The sequence below is a fragment of the Taeniopygia guttata genome, chromosome 1 (genome assembly GCF_048771995.1).
Source record: "Taeniopygia guttata chromosome 1, bTaeGut7.mat, whole genome shotgun sequence".
Taxonomy (NCBI): domain Eukaryota; kingdom Metazoa; phylum Chordata; class Aves; order Passeriformes; family Estrildidae; genus Taeniopygia; species Taeniopygia guttata.
This window is the reverse complement of record NC_133024.1, coordinates 61806232-61821610: the sequence shown is the minus strand read 5'-3', so window position 1 is coordinate 61821610 and position 15379 is coordinate 61806232. Positions and strand designations below refer to the sequence as shown.

At 39.8% G+C, this 15379-nt stretch overlaps 1 protein-coding gene across 1 annotated transcript; it reads left to right on the top strand.

The window, feature by feature from the left end:
• Positions 1 to 7544: 7544 nt before the first annotated feature.
• On the top strand, positions 7545 to 14392 carry C1H13orf42 (chromosome 1 C13orf42 homolog). The gene is made up of 3 exons (XM_030273109.4): positions 7545 to 7978; positions 10657 to 10804; positions 11480 to 14392. Exons 1-3 carry the CDS (start codon positions 7565 to 7567, stop codon positions 11710 to 11712), a joined length of 795 nt encoding a protein of 264 aa, XP_030128969.4. The 5' UTR covers positions 7545 to 7564; the 3' UTR covers positions 11713 to 14392.
• The last annotated feature ends 987 nt before the right edge of the window (positions 14393 to 15379 follow it).

Here is a 15379-nt window from a genome sequence, read left to right as displayed (position 1 = left end):
AAGGCACATGTTCTGCCACATTTCAGGGCACAGGAATAAAAAAATCTCCATATTCCTCTGAGCACAGACTAAGCTGACTTGCAAGCGTTGTGAATTTAACAGGTATCTTAGCCTGAAAAGTGTCATTTGCTTTTGCAGATTACTGCAAACACCTTGCCAAGCTGTGAACCCATCTCACCATCCATGACCACCTGTGCCTATATCTCAGTGTTTTTTCTGACCTGGCTGAAATTTCCTTTGCAAAGACTTTCCAGGTTGTTTTAAGAATGTGCGTAGATAACAGTTTAATTTTTTTTGTGTTACTTTCTTCAGTATTATTGGTGAGCCATCTCAAAGATGGACCCACTGCAAACAATACCTGCACCAGGGACACATTAAGTGTCCACATCTGCAAGTTGCCGAAGGGCTTCATGCAGGCTTTTTGAATCTAGATACCCCAAAGCAGCTACCCTGTGCCCAATAGGTTGGCAGTGGGCCTCTGTGCAGCTTCTGTGCAGCCACTACTTTAGTATGATATTTTTCCTCTCATATTTAGATCCCACATCAAAGATCAGCTACTCTGGAATAAGGTGTTAATTGATTGAAAATTCCTCAGAGGATCCAACTTAACTCTCTTTGCCCCTGCAAATAGCCACACCTGTGTATATAATTTGGCTATTCACAGGGAGTATAAGGGAAATGCTATTTGGCATTTAGCTTGAAAGTGGTAGGCTAGGCTGTGTAGCCACCTCTTCTTCTCTTCCCCCAGTCATTTAAATGTGTCTTAATACACAGGTGTGTTACAAGAACAGTGGAAGGCTGGGTAAGTGGGAAGTGAGTAGACGCAGAAGATCAAATTATCCAACGAGAAAGAATTCATATTTACCAGCTACCACACTTTATGTTAAAACTGGTAAATGTGAAAGAAAAACATGGAATCAGTCTTCTCCTCCTTCTTTACTGACCACTCAGAGAGAGGTGACAAAAACTGCTCCTACCAAACCTGGTTAATAATTATCTTGCCTATTTTGGGTTGCTTCTCTTCAGGGAGCTACCTAGTGTCAGTAAAAACTTTTTCATTCTCACAGTGCATGGAGCGATGTCAGTAGTTGTTGGAGCAGATGGCTTGTGAGGCATGCTCATGGTAGTGATGGTGTTGTAGGATTCAGGTCTTGTAGGATCACTGCAGGTGTAGCTGCTCCTTGCTGATTGGGTCCTGGCTGGCTCCTTGTACTCCTTAGTATGACCAAAATTGCTTCACTCTGGAAGTGCTTTTGCGTATGCTGAAGGAGATGTACTAGGAGATGTGTTCAAGAAACTTATAGCAAAGATAAAAGCCCCCTTTGATTAATTATGTTGTAGCAGCAGGGGCAGGGACAGGGCAGGCTGTGTTTTAAACCATTTACCGGCATATTTTTTTTTTCCCAGAGACATTGTGATATGAGCAGAAAAAGGTTAACATGAAAAAAAATCACATTATTGGTAAGTGCTGAAGATGTATTTCTTCTGTCTTTCCATCTTCCCTAGAGCTCAAATGATACCTCACTTGCACTGAGCCCCTCTTTCTCAGATATCCCAGCCAAACTGGTCCTTTTCCACTTAAATTAGCTTGGCCCTGTTTCACTGGGTTAGTAGAGCAGGAAGGAGATAATTGTGGAAAACAGAGATCCAAGGGTGCCTATGAAAAAGTCTGGAGGCTTCATGAGAAGGCCTTGCCTGGGAATGACTGATGAAGTCTGGCAGCCCTCACCAAAGATACACTGTCTCCTTTCATAAATCCTCCTAAGGACATCCTTTATTGGAAGGATAATTTTGCATTAGAATTTAACTGGAATGAGTAACAGATGATCCAGTTAAAGATCAAGACAGACAGGTCATTTAAATGTTGGCATTCTATAAACCAATTTGAAGACCTGCTGCTTATGACCTCTATTCCTCATTGAGCTATCATGAAGGAATTTTGGCTATTTATTACATTCACTTGCCAAAGACTCCATCAATGGGTGATGGATGTGACAAACAACAAGCTGGACATCACAATAATTTTTCAGCCATTTTGGGAACAAAGGACTCAAGAGGCGAGACAATACCTAATTTAACAAAGACTAACAAAGCCCTGAAAGGTCCTAACAGAGTTTCCACTAAAAGGACATGAATTCCTCCAACAAAACAAGTAAGGCCAACTGCTTGCTCCCTTGATCCCGTGTGACAGAAGACAAGACAAAGTTCCCTGTCAAGCTTGTCACAGAGATGGAGTTTTTAATGATAGCAGGGTTGTTTGAGGAAACAAAAGAAAGGAGTAGGTTAGCTACAGCAGCGGATAAGTGTGGTAACCTCTCACCCTCTGAAAAGGCTACCAAACAACAGACATAAGTCTAAAGCAGGGTGTGTTTCACTAGTGTTCATCTTATTACTTTGTCACAGAATATACACTAAAATTTTCACAACAACAACAACAACAACAACAATAACAATATTTTTAAAGTATTGATATCTCATTTTTGTAATCATTTTCCATGCATGTCACTGCACATAAATTGGAATTTCTTTATTTTCTTATGCATGGTAGGAGTGGAGTCACTGCTTTTGTTGGTCCCAGGCTATGCTTATGCTACAACAAAACCTGTTCAGTGAACAAAATCTTTCATGTGAAAATTTATGGAGAGTGTATTTTGATTTTGAACAATCTAAGTCAAATGGTAATACTTTGATTAAAATTTAGGTTAGGTGGAATGACGATGTTCCAGATTTACAAAAAAAAAACCTATTCATCTTTTGTTAGGAGAGTCAATGTTCTGACTCAGCTGGCTTGACAGGTCAGTGTTGTCTGACATGGCTCAAGTATGTACCGTTAAAAATCAAGATTGATGAGTGGGCAACACAGAGAGATTTAACTGCATTTTCCTCTGAATCAGCTCAAATGAAAATCTTTATCTTCATTCTTGAGAATGAAGATTTCATTCTTGATTTCTCTGGATTAATGCCTCAAAGAAGCAGTCACAGATGTTTAAAATTCATGTCATCAGAATTGATCCCCGTTCCCATACTTTGTGAACTTCCCAAAAGAGGAAGCATATCAAGCAGTTCCTGATTGCAGTTTTGGGAAGGCGGAACATCTGTGGGCTGAAAGAGAAGATATAGCCATTCTTGAGGATTCTTCTTTACTTTATAACAAGGTCAGTTCTTCTTCCATCTTCCCTTTTAGCCATTGAAAGGTGGGAGCCAGTGGTATTGCACCTCTAATAGTGGATGTTTCTTGCCACCCTCCAAAAGCACTGATGATCAGCACCTGATTTACAGTTTGGAAATGCACCACCACCTCATATTTTCAAGTCTGTGTGATCTTTGAAACACTAAGTTTCATAACTACTATCATATGCAGCCAGGGATGCTATTTTTTCTTTAGAACTGAGCTGTGGTCTCAGCATTCTCAGCATTTGTTGTCTTTCTCTTAAATATTTACCAGATCTTTTGTGTCTGTATATGTGTGTGTCTTTGCAGAACTTCAAGGGAATATAGGAAATAGTCAAGGACTAGGGAGAAAAATGTTGATACTTGCTGTAATAAATTGCTTACTCTGTTCTCCTCTGTTTTGGACTCTCTCAATTAGCTCTGTCCAAACAATCTACTTTTTATGCAGCTATATAGAAGTGGAAGAGTTCAGCAGAGACTGACAACAGTGTTCTAGTTTCTGAGCTAGCTAAAATAGCACAAGCCTCAGTAACTTTACTATCCACTCACATATTTTATGTGTGGATTTTTTTTTTCTTTAAAAGAAAAGAGAGTGTTCTCATTTTAATTTTTAAAATATAATAAAATGTATTATCCTAACTCATATGATACAACAGATTGATAAAACTTTATGATAGGAAAAGAATATGTTGTCATCTACAGTTTATCAAAGATTTCCTTTGAAATCAGGACTTTGTTTCAAGGATGATTTGACATTCCTTTTTATCACTCATAATGAAATTTAACTATCAAGTAGATAGATTTGTATGCATGTTGGCATGTTATTCAATAGATAAAAATGCATTTTGACAAATAACGTATTGATAAAAATACTTAAGTATATTTATCTGTATATTTGATTTTATGGGTTGGTTTTTTTTTTTTTTTACTTTGTAGTTAATTTAGTTAAACAAAGCACATATATTGGATTTTCTAACTTGATTTTCCTATCCAATCATGAAGGATTAGGAGCTGACAGAATACCAGGGCTAGATTAAAAAAAAACAGTTTTGGGAGTCATTGGATGTTGTTAAATGGAACTTAGATTGCTGTGGTAGTTGTAAAGAAGGCAGACTTGTTGAAAGCAGTAATAGGGAAAAAAGTGACTTGAAACAAAAAGCATTGAGTAAATGAAGTCAGATTCAAGTAGCCAAACGAACAAGCAAGGTGTGAGCATCACCTTGTCAAAGCCAGTAATCTTAGATGCCATTAAATATTTAGTGTGGTCTATTTGATGAGTCTGGTCTATTTGATCTGCTTCTCACAAGCTCTTTCTTTGGGAGGTCTTTATTTATGATTTAATAGCTGTCCATGAATTTGGAACTTTGAATTAAGAGAATTAAATTTTCTTCTTCAGTTGTATTTGGCATTTGATGAGTGTCTGTGCAGAAGGAGATAATTCTTGAATCAGACCCTCACTTCTAATTACCAACTGTCATAGGTAACAGTAGCATATTCAGTCCACAACAGTAACTCTGGGGAGGAGACTTGTGATCTGTGGTTGTGGCTGAATTATAATTGCCCTGTTATTTTCTTAAAAAGGAACACTTACAGGTACATGGGAAACTGAGTTTAAATAAATGAAACACTACCCCGGAAACTTGTTTCAAAGCAAACGCCTTATAGGCAAAGGTCTCAAAAAGAGTTTCTAAGGGCATTTCTCTTCTTAGAAAACAAAGTAGAACATATCCTTTATTTCATTCTTTAAATTTTTAAATCCATGGAGCTATTTAAATTACAGTAGATTCTCTGAAGAAAACAAAGTAATATACAATAGGAAAGATTGTCTCACTGCCCATTACCAAAGCATAGAATAAACCATTCATATCTGAAATAATTGTACATGACCCTTTATGACTGCAAATGAAATTCTATTATATAATGCAGTTACTGTATTGTTTCATGCATTTATTAATGCTTCCTTATTTAAACAACAGCATGAACAATGGGAATGACACATATGTTGGCACAGAATTAATGTGACCCAGCAAGATTTTAAAAAAACTTGGGAATGAACATGTTTGAAATTGAGAACTCTCTTTAGAGCCTGAAAGCTTTTTTTTTTTTTTTTTTTTTTTTTTTTATTAAATTAGTGAGATGCCAGTGTATGTTTTCAGTATTCAGTTGAAGCAGGGTAGGAAAAGCAATGGCCCATATGAAATGTTTTTCAAATGCAGTGCATAGCATCAGATTTACTCTTCAGAGACACACCTTTTCCTGTGGTTTCATCAACAGAACCTCAGGGGGATTTTCTGGTTCATTGGTTGGTTCTGTTTTTTATTTTGCCCTGTAGCCCTTTATAAGCCCAGGCGAGCTTATAAATCAATCTGCAATTGAAAGGCAATGTCTGGCACTGTAAGCAGCTTCTCAGTGGAGTTCCCAATGACCTTATTGATTCAGGCCTTTATCAATATTTTATTGATTTCACACTGATTTTCTTGATTTGTGAGTTTTCTGACTAGAAAAACTAAGAGGCCTTAGAGTGCTCTGAGGCTCACTGGTTTTGTACCATGTCTATAAACAAAGACCAGTATCCCATGCAGCAAATCTAAGTAAAATTTTAATATGGTTATTCTGGAAAAATATAATTTTCTTAACTTGGTAAACAAGTTCCCTGAAATGGCTGTGACAGATATTTACCTCACCCACTCAGGACAGTGCATTAAAACCCCCTTACAGCCATTTGCTCTGAAAAGGAAATCAATATGTAGATGGGAATATTATTATTCTGTGTTAGTATTGATGACCCAAGACTTTATCTCAGACAGGTAAATCTGGTGAGAAAGCTCGCATTTTTTTCACGGTTCTAATGATCTTTGCTAGCATAAAGTCAGCTTAATCTATTACCTAGCTGGGGGATTGAGTAGACCTTTGGAGAGAATCAGTAATGGAATACCTCCATACAAGTCCTAGATACCAAACAGCTGACTACATTTCAGATCAACTTCTAGACTGCTTTCAGCTGCAATTGGAATTGCTACTACTAGAAGGCAGAAAAAGTGGCAAACCCTAGTTTGCCTTAATTCTTAGTTGTTATAAGTACATACTAACTTTAGCTATAAATAAAAGAAACATTTTGAGATGGTTGTGGTGTATGCTTAATATCCAGTTTTCAGAGTTCCCAAAGCAATAGGCACAAATTTATGTGCCAAGCTACCTTTCCTGTTGAGATCCTATGCATCTTCGGATGCAAGCCTTCAGTTGGCACTTCCAGAGGTATTACAAGAAATTTGCTCAGTGGTGTTTGCAGGGTGATATCTGTTTGATTAAAAAATAATTGTTTTTCTTCAAGCAGTCAATGCTTGGGCAGGATCACTTATAAAAACTCTTTTGAACAAACTCTTTTGAAAACTCTTTGGGGCATCTCTGCTTGATTTTAAATCATTGTTGATTGCCTCAGTTCACTATCTGCTTATCTCCAAAGCATACATCATGTGGACACGTAGTCACAAATACTAGCCATGCCTCGAGTGTACTGATAATAGTCGAAGTTTCTCAGTACATTCAGCCAAAAATCAATTGTCAAACCCACTGTATTAAATGTTCTTGCACCAATCTAGGAGGACAACTAATGTGGAACGACACAAATTCTTAGGTTTCTGTCTGCAACATTTTACCAAAGGAGTACTTTGGAAGAGTGTTTTATTTTACAGCATCCCTTACACAGGGCATCTTTTTATTGAGTGTAACAGAACCTGACATCTGAATCCGCTTGGTTCCTGGCAGCGCTGTGGTATCAGGTAGCTGAAGCCATCTCCTGGTTACTGTCGGGTGAAGCCCAGAGCAACTTCTTTCAGCAGCTGAACTCCACTCGACAGAAACTATTCTTTTCCACCCAGACTTTAGCCGCTGTGGAGGCCGATTCCAGCCGGCTCTTGCAGAGCATCATCCGCGGCGGCCGAGAGCGGATCAGCACCACGGCCAGCGCCCCGTGTCCGCCCGCAGCCGGCGCCCAGGGGAGCCCAGGAGCGCGCAGGAGTCGCGGGAGAGGGAACTCCTGCCTCCGTGCTGATGCTTTTTATGGGGACCAGACGCCAAACAAAAGGTCAAAATATGATATTTGACCTCCTCAACTATATTTTAAACAGAGGAAAGGACAAAGCTCTTTCACAGACACAAATGGAATAGAAAAGATATTTCTGTGTTTCCATCATGCTTCTCACAATGTTAGACTGAAAGCAATTGATGCAGGTTAGGTTGCAGCATAGGTTTCTTTTTTCTCCTTATTACAGTAAGTGACAATTTTTTTTTTTTTGTCTGCTGAGGGCAAAGGTAACTGCTGCTGATTGCCAGACCTAGTGTTAAATTAAGGAGCTGAAAGAGAAAAGGTATAAAGGGGAGGAAGTGACACATTATGTTCAAAAAGATCCATTCTATATTTCACCCCAACTCCCAGCGAAGAAACGTGACAGATGACATCCCTTACAGTGATGGCGCTGGTTCTGCAGTGAGATTGATCCGCAGCACTTCTATGTATGTCCTTGGAGGTGAGCAGGAAAAAGTTAGTGAACCACTAAAAAAGTGCAGAAGTACAGCCAGCATCGACTCTTGCTTTCAGCCAAAAGAGGAAGACAGAGACTGGATGTATGCTAAGACTCAGGACTGCTTGAAGTACCTACAGGATCTGCTAGCCTTGAGGAAAAAATATCTTGAAAACATCAATAACTTGAAATCCATGCATATGGCTGCAGATTCTCCAGCATCCACAAGATCATCCAAAACTGGAAAAAAGTCATTTCTTCCACTTCCTTCCAAAGAATCTTCTAAGGTAATTTCCAAGAACTTTTGACATGTGCTTAGTCTTAAGCAACAAAATCATTTGAGCTATATCACCTATATTGATTTTCTGCTTTATTGCTTTCAGCTAGTTGTCATTTTACTTTTGCATTATTTGAAATGTTGCTAAATACCTTAAGATTCTTACTAAGTTGTGTAAAATTAGAAATGAATGGTTGGTCATAGAAAGAAATGTATATGTCTGTCTGAGGGGGGGAAATGTTGGGAGAGAGAAAGTAGGAAAAAGTTATGAGAGTATGGAAAACATTATAAAAGAGCAAGCTCTGACATTCTATTTAATTACTTTAGAGTCCTTCACTATGATTATTTATAGCTGTTAATGGCTGACAAATGCAGTAAACCATAGATTTCCTGGCAGCCTTGTTATTGACAAAATTACTTATGCAAAATAATTATAAATTCACTGAAACAAGGAGGATTTTTTTTTTTTTTTCCCTGAGTGGTAAGTTAACATGTCAGTGTTAAATTTAGCATCAGTGCAGCCTCTTCTGGTAGCATGTGGGACATGAGGAATTCTTAAGGTTTCCTTTCTCTGTTCCTGAGTAAGTTGGTGGGTCATTTCTAGATAGTGTAATTCTTCACCCTTTACTGTAATGATAATACAAAAATAAAACTGGAATATCATCTATGGTCTAGATTATTTTATGGTGTAGATGTATCCTAGAATTAAAAGTTTTATAGGTTAGCATGTTACTAGACAGTTCAGTGGTTACTTTGATTCTAGACTTGGTTCAGTGAGGACAAAACAAAGGACTGCAGCAAGTGGGATGATCTGTTTAGGTAACACGACTGCAAACAAGACTTCAACAGGAGACTTTCAGGTTATCCAGTGCAGTCTTTAAGCTGGATAATGATGGGGATGGTGGGAAGAAGGGATGTAGGGCTGAAATTACTGATTAGGCCAGGCTATGACTTTAAATAATGTTGCTGCCATATTTTTTTAAGTAATGTTACTGCTGAAAATACTGCTTAAGAAAAACACCAAAATCTTAATGTGTTTTTTGGCAAACAATTGGCTCTCCCACAGTCTGAGGCTAAGAATGGTGTCATTTGACTTTGGCCAGCTAGCCCCTGTGTATGAACAGTCCTGGTAGTGACTGGCATGCTCACTTCATCACCCATCCCCTTGGAAACAGACAGGAACATCAGCAGGATATTCTTGCCAACACAAATGGCAGGGTCACAGCCGCACATCTCTGGCTTTGTAAAAATTAGGGAGAGGTCAAGAAGACTTTTACAAGATTCAGACTATTCTTCTTTGTAACTACACATTTTATGTTCACAGATTGCAAGGTTTGTGTTATCACCAGGCCTGAATGGTTTTGTCCCAAGTTACCTGTTCTTATTAAATTGCCTGTCAGTGGAAAGTCAGTTCTTTCTCTAACTTGCTGCATGATTTATGGGAAGGTAATTTGTCCAGACAAACCTATCCTCATGGGAGTCTTGATCCAAAGATCCCTGGGTCCTGGACTTCAGTCTGGCCATGGATTCAAAATGTGCCACTTGTGTCTAGTGGAAAAGAATAGTGGGTCAGATGCTGGGAGCACATAGGCATGTCTTTAAAATGCCTTTTAACCAATAAGGGCTTAGTCATAATAGCAGTAACTAATTCCAGTAGATGTGTGGTAGCAGCTATCTTTTAACACTTCTGAAGATGTCAATCAACCCATAATGTCAGGAGGGGAATCAGCTAGTTCATATCTCTGCCTCCACAGAACAGGGAACAGTCTGGTCTTTCAGAGCTGTGACATGGCACGTATCCTTTTCTCTCATTGAAACCCAGGGTAGCAATTTTCTGAGCTGGTATTGCAGCCTGACAGTATACCTGACTTGGACTAGCAAGGAAAATATATGTCTCTTTGTTAGGTAGAGCCTGGCAGGAATTATTCATCTCATATGTACCTTCAGAATCCCTAACCCATGTTTTATGACTGCTTCAGCATTTATAGATAGGCATTTCCTTTCTCATCAAGACAGGCTCCTAATTTTAAACTGTGTGGCTTTCCTGTGGGAATTATCACAGTGTTGAATGACTCATATTTTAATGCACACCATCCTTTTTAATTTCAAAAAGACTTCAGCAATTTAGATCTGGATGAATTTCACCTAACCTAGGCATTTCAATAAGATGCTTAAATTAGTAACAAAGTTACCCCTCAATCCCTTTTCAGCTGAGAGAAAGAGCTGCCTGCAGAGGAGGGTGCAGCCTACTTAAGTCCTGACTCATCTTCTGAAGGTACTGGAGCCCAGAATTAATTACAGAAGGAGCCCTGCATGACTACATTTCTAATGTGTGTCTCCTTAGGAGCCTAGTACTAGGCAGAATAAATTTGGCCACAAAGCCCAGCTGTCACTTAGCCACCCCATTAAATGGCCCGGTACATGGATTCTGAGGGATTTCTTAACACCTGCCCAAGTGGAAGATAGTTGCTTTTGAACATGCAACAGGATGGATATTTGTCAGATGATATTTGATATTTGCTGTCCCGTTTTCTTTGATTTCTACACTGTGGAGTAGTCTGGACCCGTGTTTCTTTTCTGACAGCCTGAAGTGTGGCATCAAATACATCTTTCAAAAGGGGTTTGCTCACTAAGAAATCATTCTGCCCAAACCTTGGCTAATTTTTTTCTCCTATTTCTGATCAACAGGCATCCATGGGAACAAAAGGCCCACAGTCCAGTTCAGATGTACGAGAAGCAATAGCTTTCTTTGACTCAGTCATTGCAGACCTGGATTCAGAGAGATGGCGGAGAGTTCCTGGCGTGGATCTGCCAAATGTGGATGTCGATTTTGATGGTGCAGTATAAACCAGCCAAATATGATGGGTTTTGGTGTGCAGAGGGTAGAGAGAGGAACAGCATTGTGACATCACATTTGTTTAATTAATTTATTTAATTAATGAGTTGTCTTCTAATTTTGCTTCCCAAATCTAGGATCATTACATGCAATATGTGCAATTAAAGTAATACATCACTTGTTCCCTGTTGAATGGATGCAACTATTTTATGTGCAGTCATTACATGGCAAACGTAGCATGTGCAGAGTTGGGATAGTGCTTGCCTTCTGCTCAGGGCTGAACTCCACCTTTTCATCAGAAAGGATGGGATTGCCCAAAGAAATGAAGATGTGCCAATCTAAGGTCATCATCTCTCCTGTATAATTAGCAGAGGGATATAGATATTTCTCACCTTTCCTTCAGGCTGAGGTGAATAGCTGAAGCAGGTCATTTTAGCAGGGCCCAAGGAGTGTATTTGAAGGGACTAGCTTTCATATACATATTTATGCTGCAGGTGTTGAAATTCTCGATAAAATGAATCCCATCTCAAGTGATATCCTGCAGTGAAACAAGGTTTGTCTCTTGATCTCTACCTCCAGGAAGGACCCAGCAAGCACCCTTGCTGTGTTCCCTCACTGTGCAGATAAAAATGTCACTGACAATCTATTAATCCCAGATTATCTTCTGTCTTTCAGTTGCTACCAGTACGAGTGAACACAGTTTGCATTCAAACTGGATCCTTCGTGCTCCCCGGAGATACTCACAAGATACAGCCCAAGCAGCTAAACAATCTCAAAGAAACAGTCAGCTGAGAACCACGGGCTCTAGGAAAAGGTTGGAAAGGCATCCCATGTACCTGCCCAAAGCTGTGGAAGGGGCATACAGCACTTTAAAATTTAAGCCTAAAACACGCAAGAAAGAATGTTGAAAGAAGAATGTTCCCTTTTCACTTGAAGAGAGAATATATGAAATCGGGCATGTAAGACCTGTTTGTTTGTTTGTTTGCTTTTTTAAATACTGATCCATCATTTACACTCCAGAAGTGACCTGTGCAGTCACTGAAGGTTCTTTGTAGGGGACGTATTTTAAGCCATGGCTATTCCAATCTTGGGCTCATATGAGGGCTTAACACATCAAATATTCTGTGCCTAACAATACTGCTTTGTCATTCAGCTTGGGTGGAACTCCAGCGTGACAAGCCTTTTTTTCTAGTGCTGTTACAGAAAGCAATGATTCAGAGATTGCCTGGTGCAGTAATTTTTCTTCTGACTCCAGTACTGCAAAGCAGTTCAAGGAATTCAGTGAATATGTTGGAGTTTTTGCAGCAGTGCTTCCAATGTCAGAGCAGTGAAGCAGAATTTTCTCCTGTTGCTTGTAAAAATTTGTATGTGCCATCATTGACTCTATGTTCTGAGAGTATACAGCCACACCGAGATACACTCAGTCTGCAGCATGAGCAGAAAAGCACTGGAGTGTGAGAATCAGCATTAGAAACTTGTGTTTGGGGGAACAGTGTGCTCCAGTATGTTTTGTACTCTGCTTGCTATTGGTTCTGTTGTTGGATACATCAAAATATTCACTGCATGCAAAAATGTATGCAACTTTTTTCATATGGTTACACCAGGTGCTAGTTTTCATCTATTTTAACACCTAGCTGATGAATGTAGACACCAATGTACACTAGAAAAGCCTAAAGTCATGGAGAACATTTTGTGAATGATTTGTTCTCAGGGGCAGAAGAGAACTTGCGGACAAAACTGCCACATCACCTTCAGATTATACCCAATATTTGGAATTCTGCTACTCTATCATTAAAGACATTCTATTAGGATGAATGCAGTCTAGAAGTGTTCCTCTTCATCTTGGAGGTGATATGTATTCCATGTGATACTTGGAATTAATAAGACACATGCTCTGCCTGTTTTGCCCAGCTCATAGTTTGTGTTAAGAATTTGCTAAGGTGTTTGGGACCAAGCTTTTGCTTACTCTGATTTTTTTTCATCTGTCATTGTTCAGCTGGCGCTGGACTATGACAGATGGATCATGGCAGCACTGAAATGACCAGGTGGTGATTTGCTAGTGTTTTCTTGTTTCTATGATCAGTAGTTTTTGTGTCCACATGCTTGGATGAATTTCCTAAGGTGCTGGCCATCAATATAGACCATTTAATATACCAAAACCTCCATAAACCTTGTGCCCTCACACAGAACATTTGGCAGGTGGTAATTCTTGCTGATTTGTGTTCCCAGTCTTTGTGACTAAATTATTCAAAAGGCATTTCTGCCATGTGTTGCAAGTATATCTCTGAACTTAATGATCTAGGCCACTTTCTGTCATAAGATAGGAAAGTGCCAAAAAACCATATGATCCTCCATTCAGAGCTGGCATATCCTGTTTGATTAAAGCCTTTTGGTTCTTTTTCTAGTGATGTTTGTGAATGGGGATGGAAGAATTGTTTCTGTAGCACTTCAATTCTGGATGTGCTTTTGCTGCTTTTGGCCTAGTTTGCATCCTCTTGAAAATGACCAGTTTAAACAACATAATTGATACATATTCAAGAAGAGTTTAAATTAAGGTCTGGGATTTTTCTCCCTTCTGTGGGTGCTTTTCACAATAGTCTATATCCTTTATACTGTGTTGCTGCCTTTTTACCTCCCCAGTTCTGTACTGTCAGCTGAATGCCCTTAAAACTATTCTGCCTCTGAATGTTATCACTGAATTCCACGCAGCCAGGTGGGATAGCCAGAGCACAGCATGTTCCAAACACACCCCTGGGTTCTGGCATGCCTCAAGGTTGCAGTTCCGTGTATATGTGAGAGAAGGGGGACCGTGCTCAGAACTGTACATTTTTGGCAACTGTGTCACCCTGAAACTCCTCTCCAAACAGAATTTCATACTGAAGTTGCCGAGGAACATTTTTACTGACTGTGTGGGCATCTTTTTGTTACTAGAACCTGCAACATGGATGAGTGCTGACAGAAAATCTCAACATCTTGTTTGAGTTACTATAACAGATTTATGCATGTGCATAATTAAAATACTGATGAGAAGAAAGAAGAAAAGGATTCCAATGTTCTTCAGCCCTGGGATGTGTTTCATGTACATAGTGCCAAGTTTTATGCATTGGAGTAACTGATCTCTTTTCTATTGTTTTAAGAATGCATTTTGATGTGCAGAACCAGACTGCTTCAATATGTGTGACCTTCCCTGTAACCTCTTGTCTGTTCCTTGTAAAACAGAGATATCTCTGATCATCTGGTTGTGATAGAGGGGGAGAGTCCCCCTGCTGTCCAGCACAGAAGCTTCAGTGTGAAATTGGGTTTGCTTTTATGAATAAGAGACAAAGGCGGGGGGAAATCAGATTTATAATTTCTATTTGGATTCAGTGGTTTTTTACTCTTCTTAAAGTTCACTTCAAGAAAGTCATCATCTTAGGAAATTCTAATTAAGCAGGTGAAATAAACCAGTTTTTCTCTGAGAACATGTTCTATCACCTATCCTAGGAATACAGGCACTTTTCTTCTTCTTCTAGCCCTTGTATAGTCCTCACTGAACATGGCTCAGATCCAACAGAGCTCTGGAGAACAACCCGCGCACCTTAGGGCACCCTCTGTGGAGGTGGGAGCTGAGGGTTCCAAGGTCTTGTGCTACCTGTGCTAGAGGAGGCAGCTAAACAGAAAGGGAGTAGGAGAGAGGAAAGGGCAGCATCTCCATCCCCAGTGTCATCTGTCCCCTCAGAGAAGGATTTTGTGTTGATGGCAGCACCGTCTGCATTATCCCAAGACAGACCCCTGCCCCTGCCTGGCCCTGGCTCACCCTAGGCTTTCTACACACTTTCAGGAGCAGTTGGTTGCCCTACAAAAGTGCTCCCTGTCTGCGCTGAATCATTCCCTCATGGCTTGGCAGGCAGAGCTCTTCGCATGGACACTGAAGGGATTCTGCCATGGGTATGTCCTCTAAAAGACCTTGCTGCAACCTGCAGTTATTTTCAGGCACAGCATCCTAGAAATTAAGCAGCTACTAGAGGTGTTCTGACAATGCCAATCACACAGAAGAGTTGTTCATGACTGGCAGAGCTCCACATGACCTAGATATTTTGAAGAGATTGTTAGTGAGCCCTTTCAGTCATGCTCCCAGGCCATGGGAGTGAAGGGCATCAAGCAGGAGCTCTATCGATCAAGGTCACTGTGTGCCAGTGTTCCTTGCAGCACTGATCCCCAACAGGTTTTTTCCAGAGTGCACTGGAATAATAGGCAAGATCTTTGCAAAAATATCCCATATTTTGTTGTTTCAAATCCAGCTCAGCTGAAGTATTAGGATATGTCAGGTCCCTCTAGCTTGTGTCATTGCTGAGTACTAGCTCTGAAGGGGCCCTAGCTTCAAATTTCTGTGACACCACATCCCCATCTGTCTTTGAAAAACTAAAGACACTGTGTACAAGAATTCAGCAACTGAAGAGAGGTGAAGTCTGCTGAGGAAATCATGTCCTGGAGGATTCAAAATAATTTTGTTGTCCTTTTGTGTTGAGCAACTCAGTGTAATCACAATACATGTAAGTGAGGTGAAATCGTAAGGGTCTTTGGCAGAAACAGAAG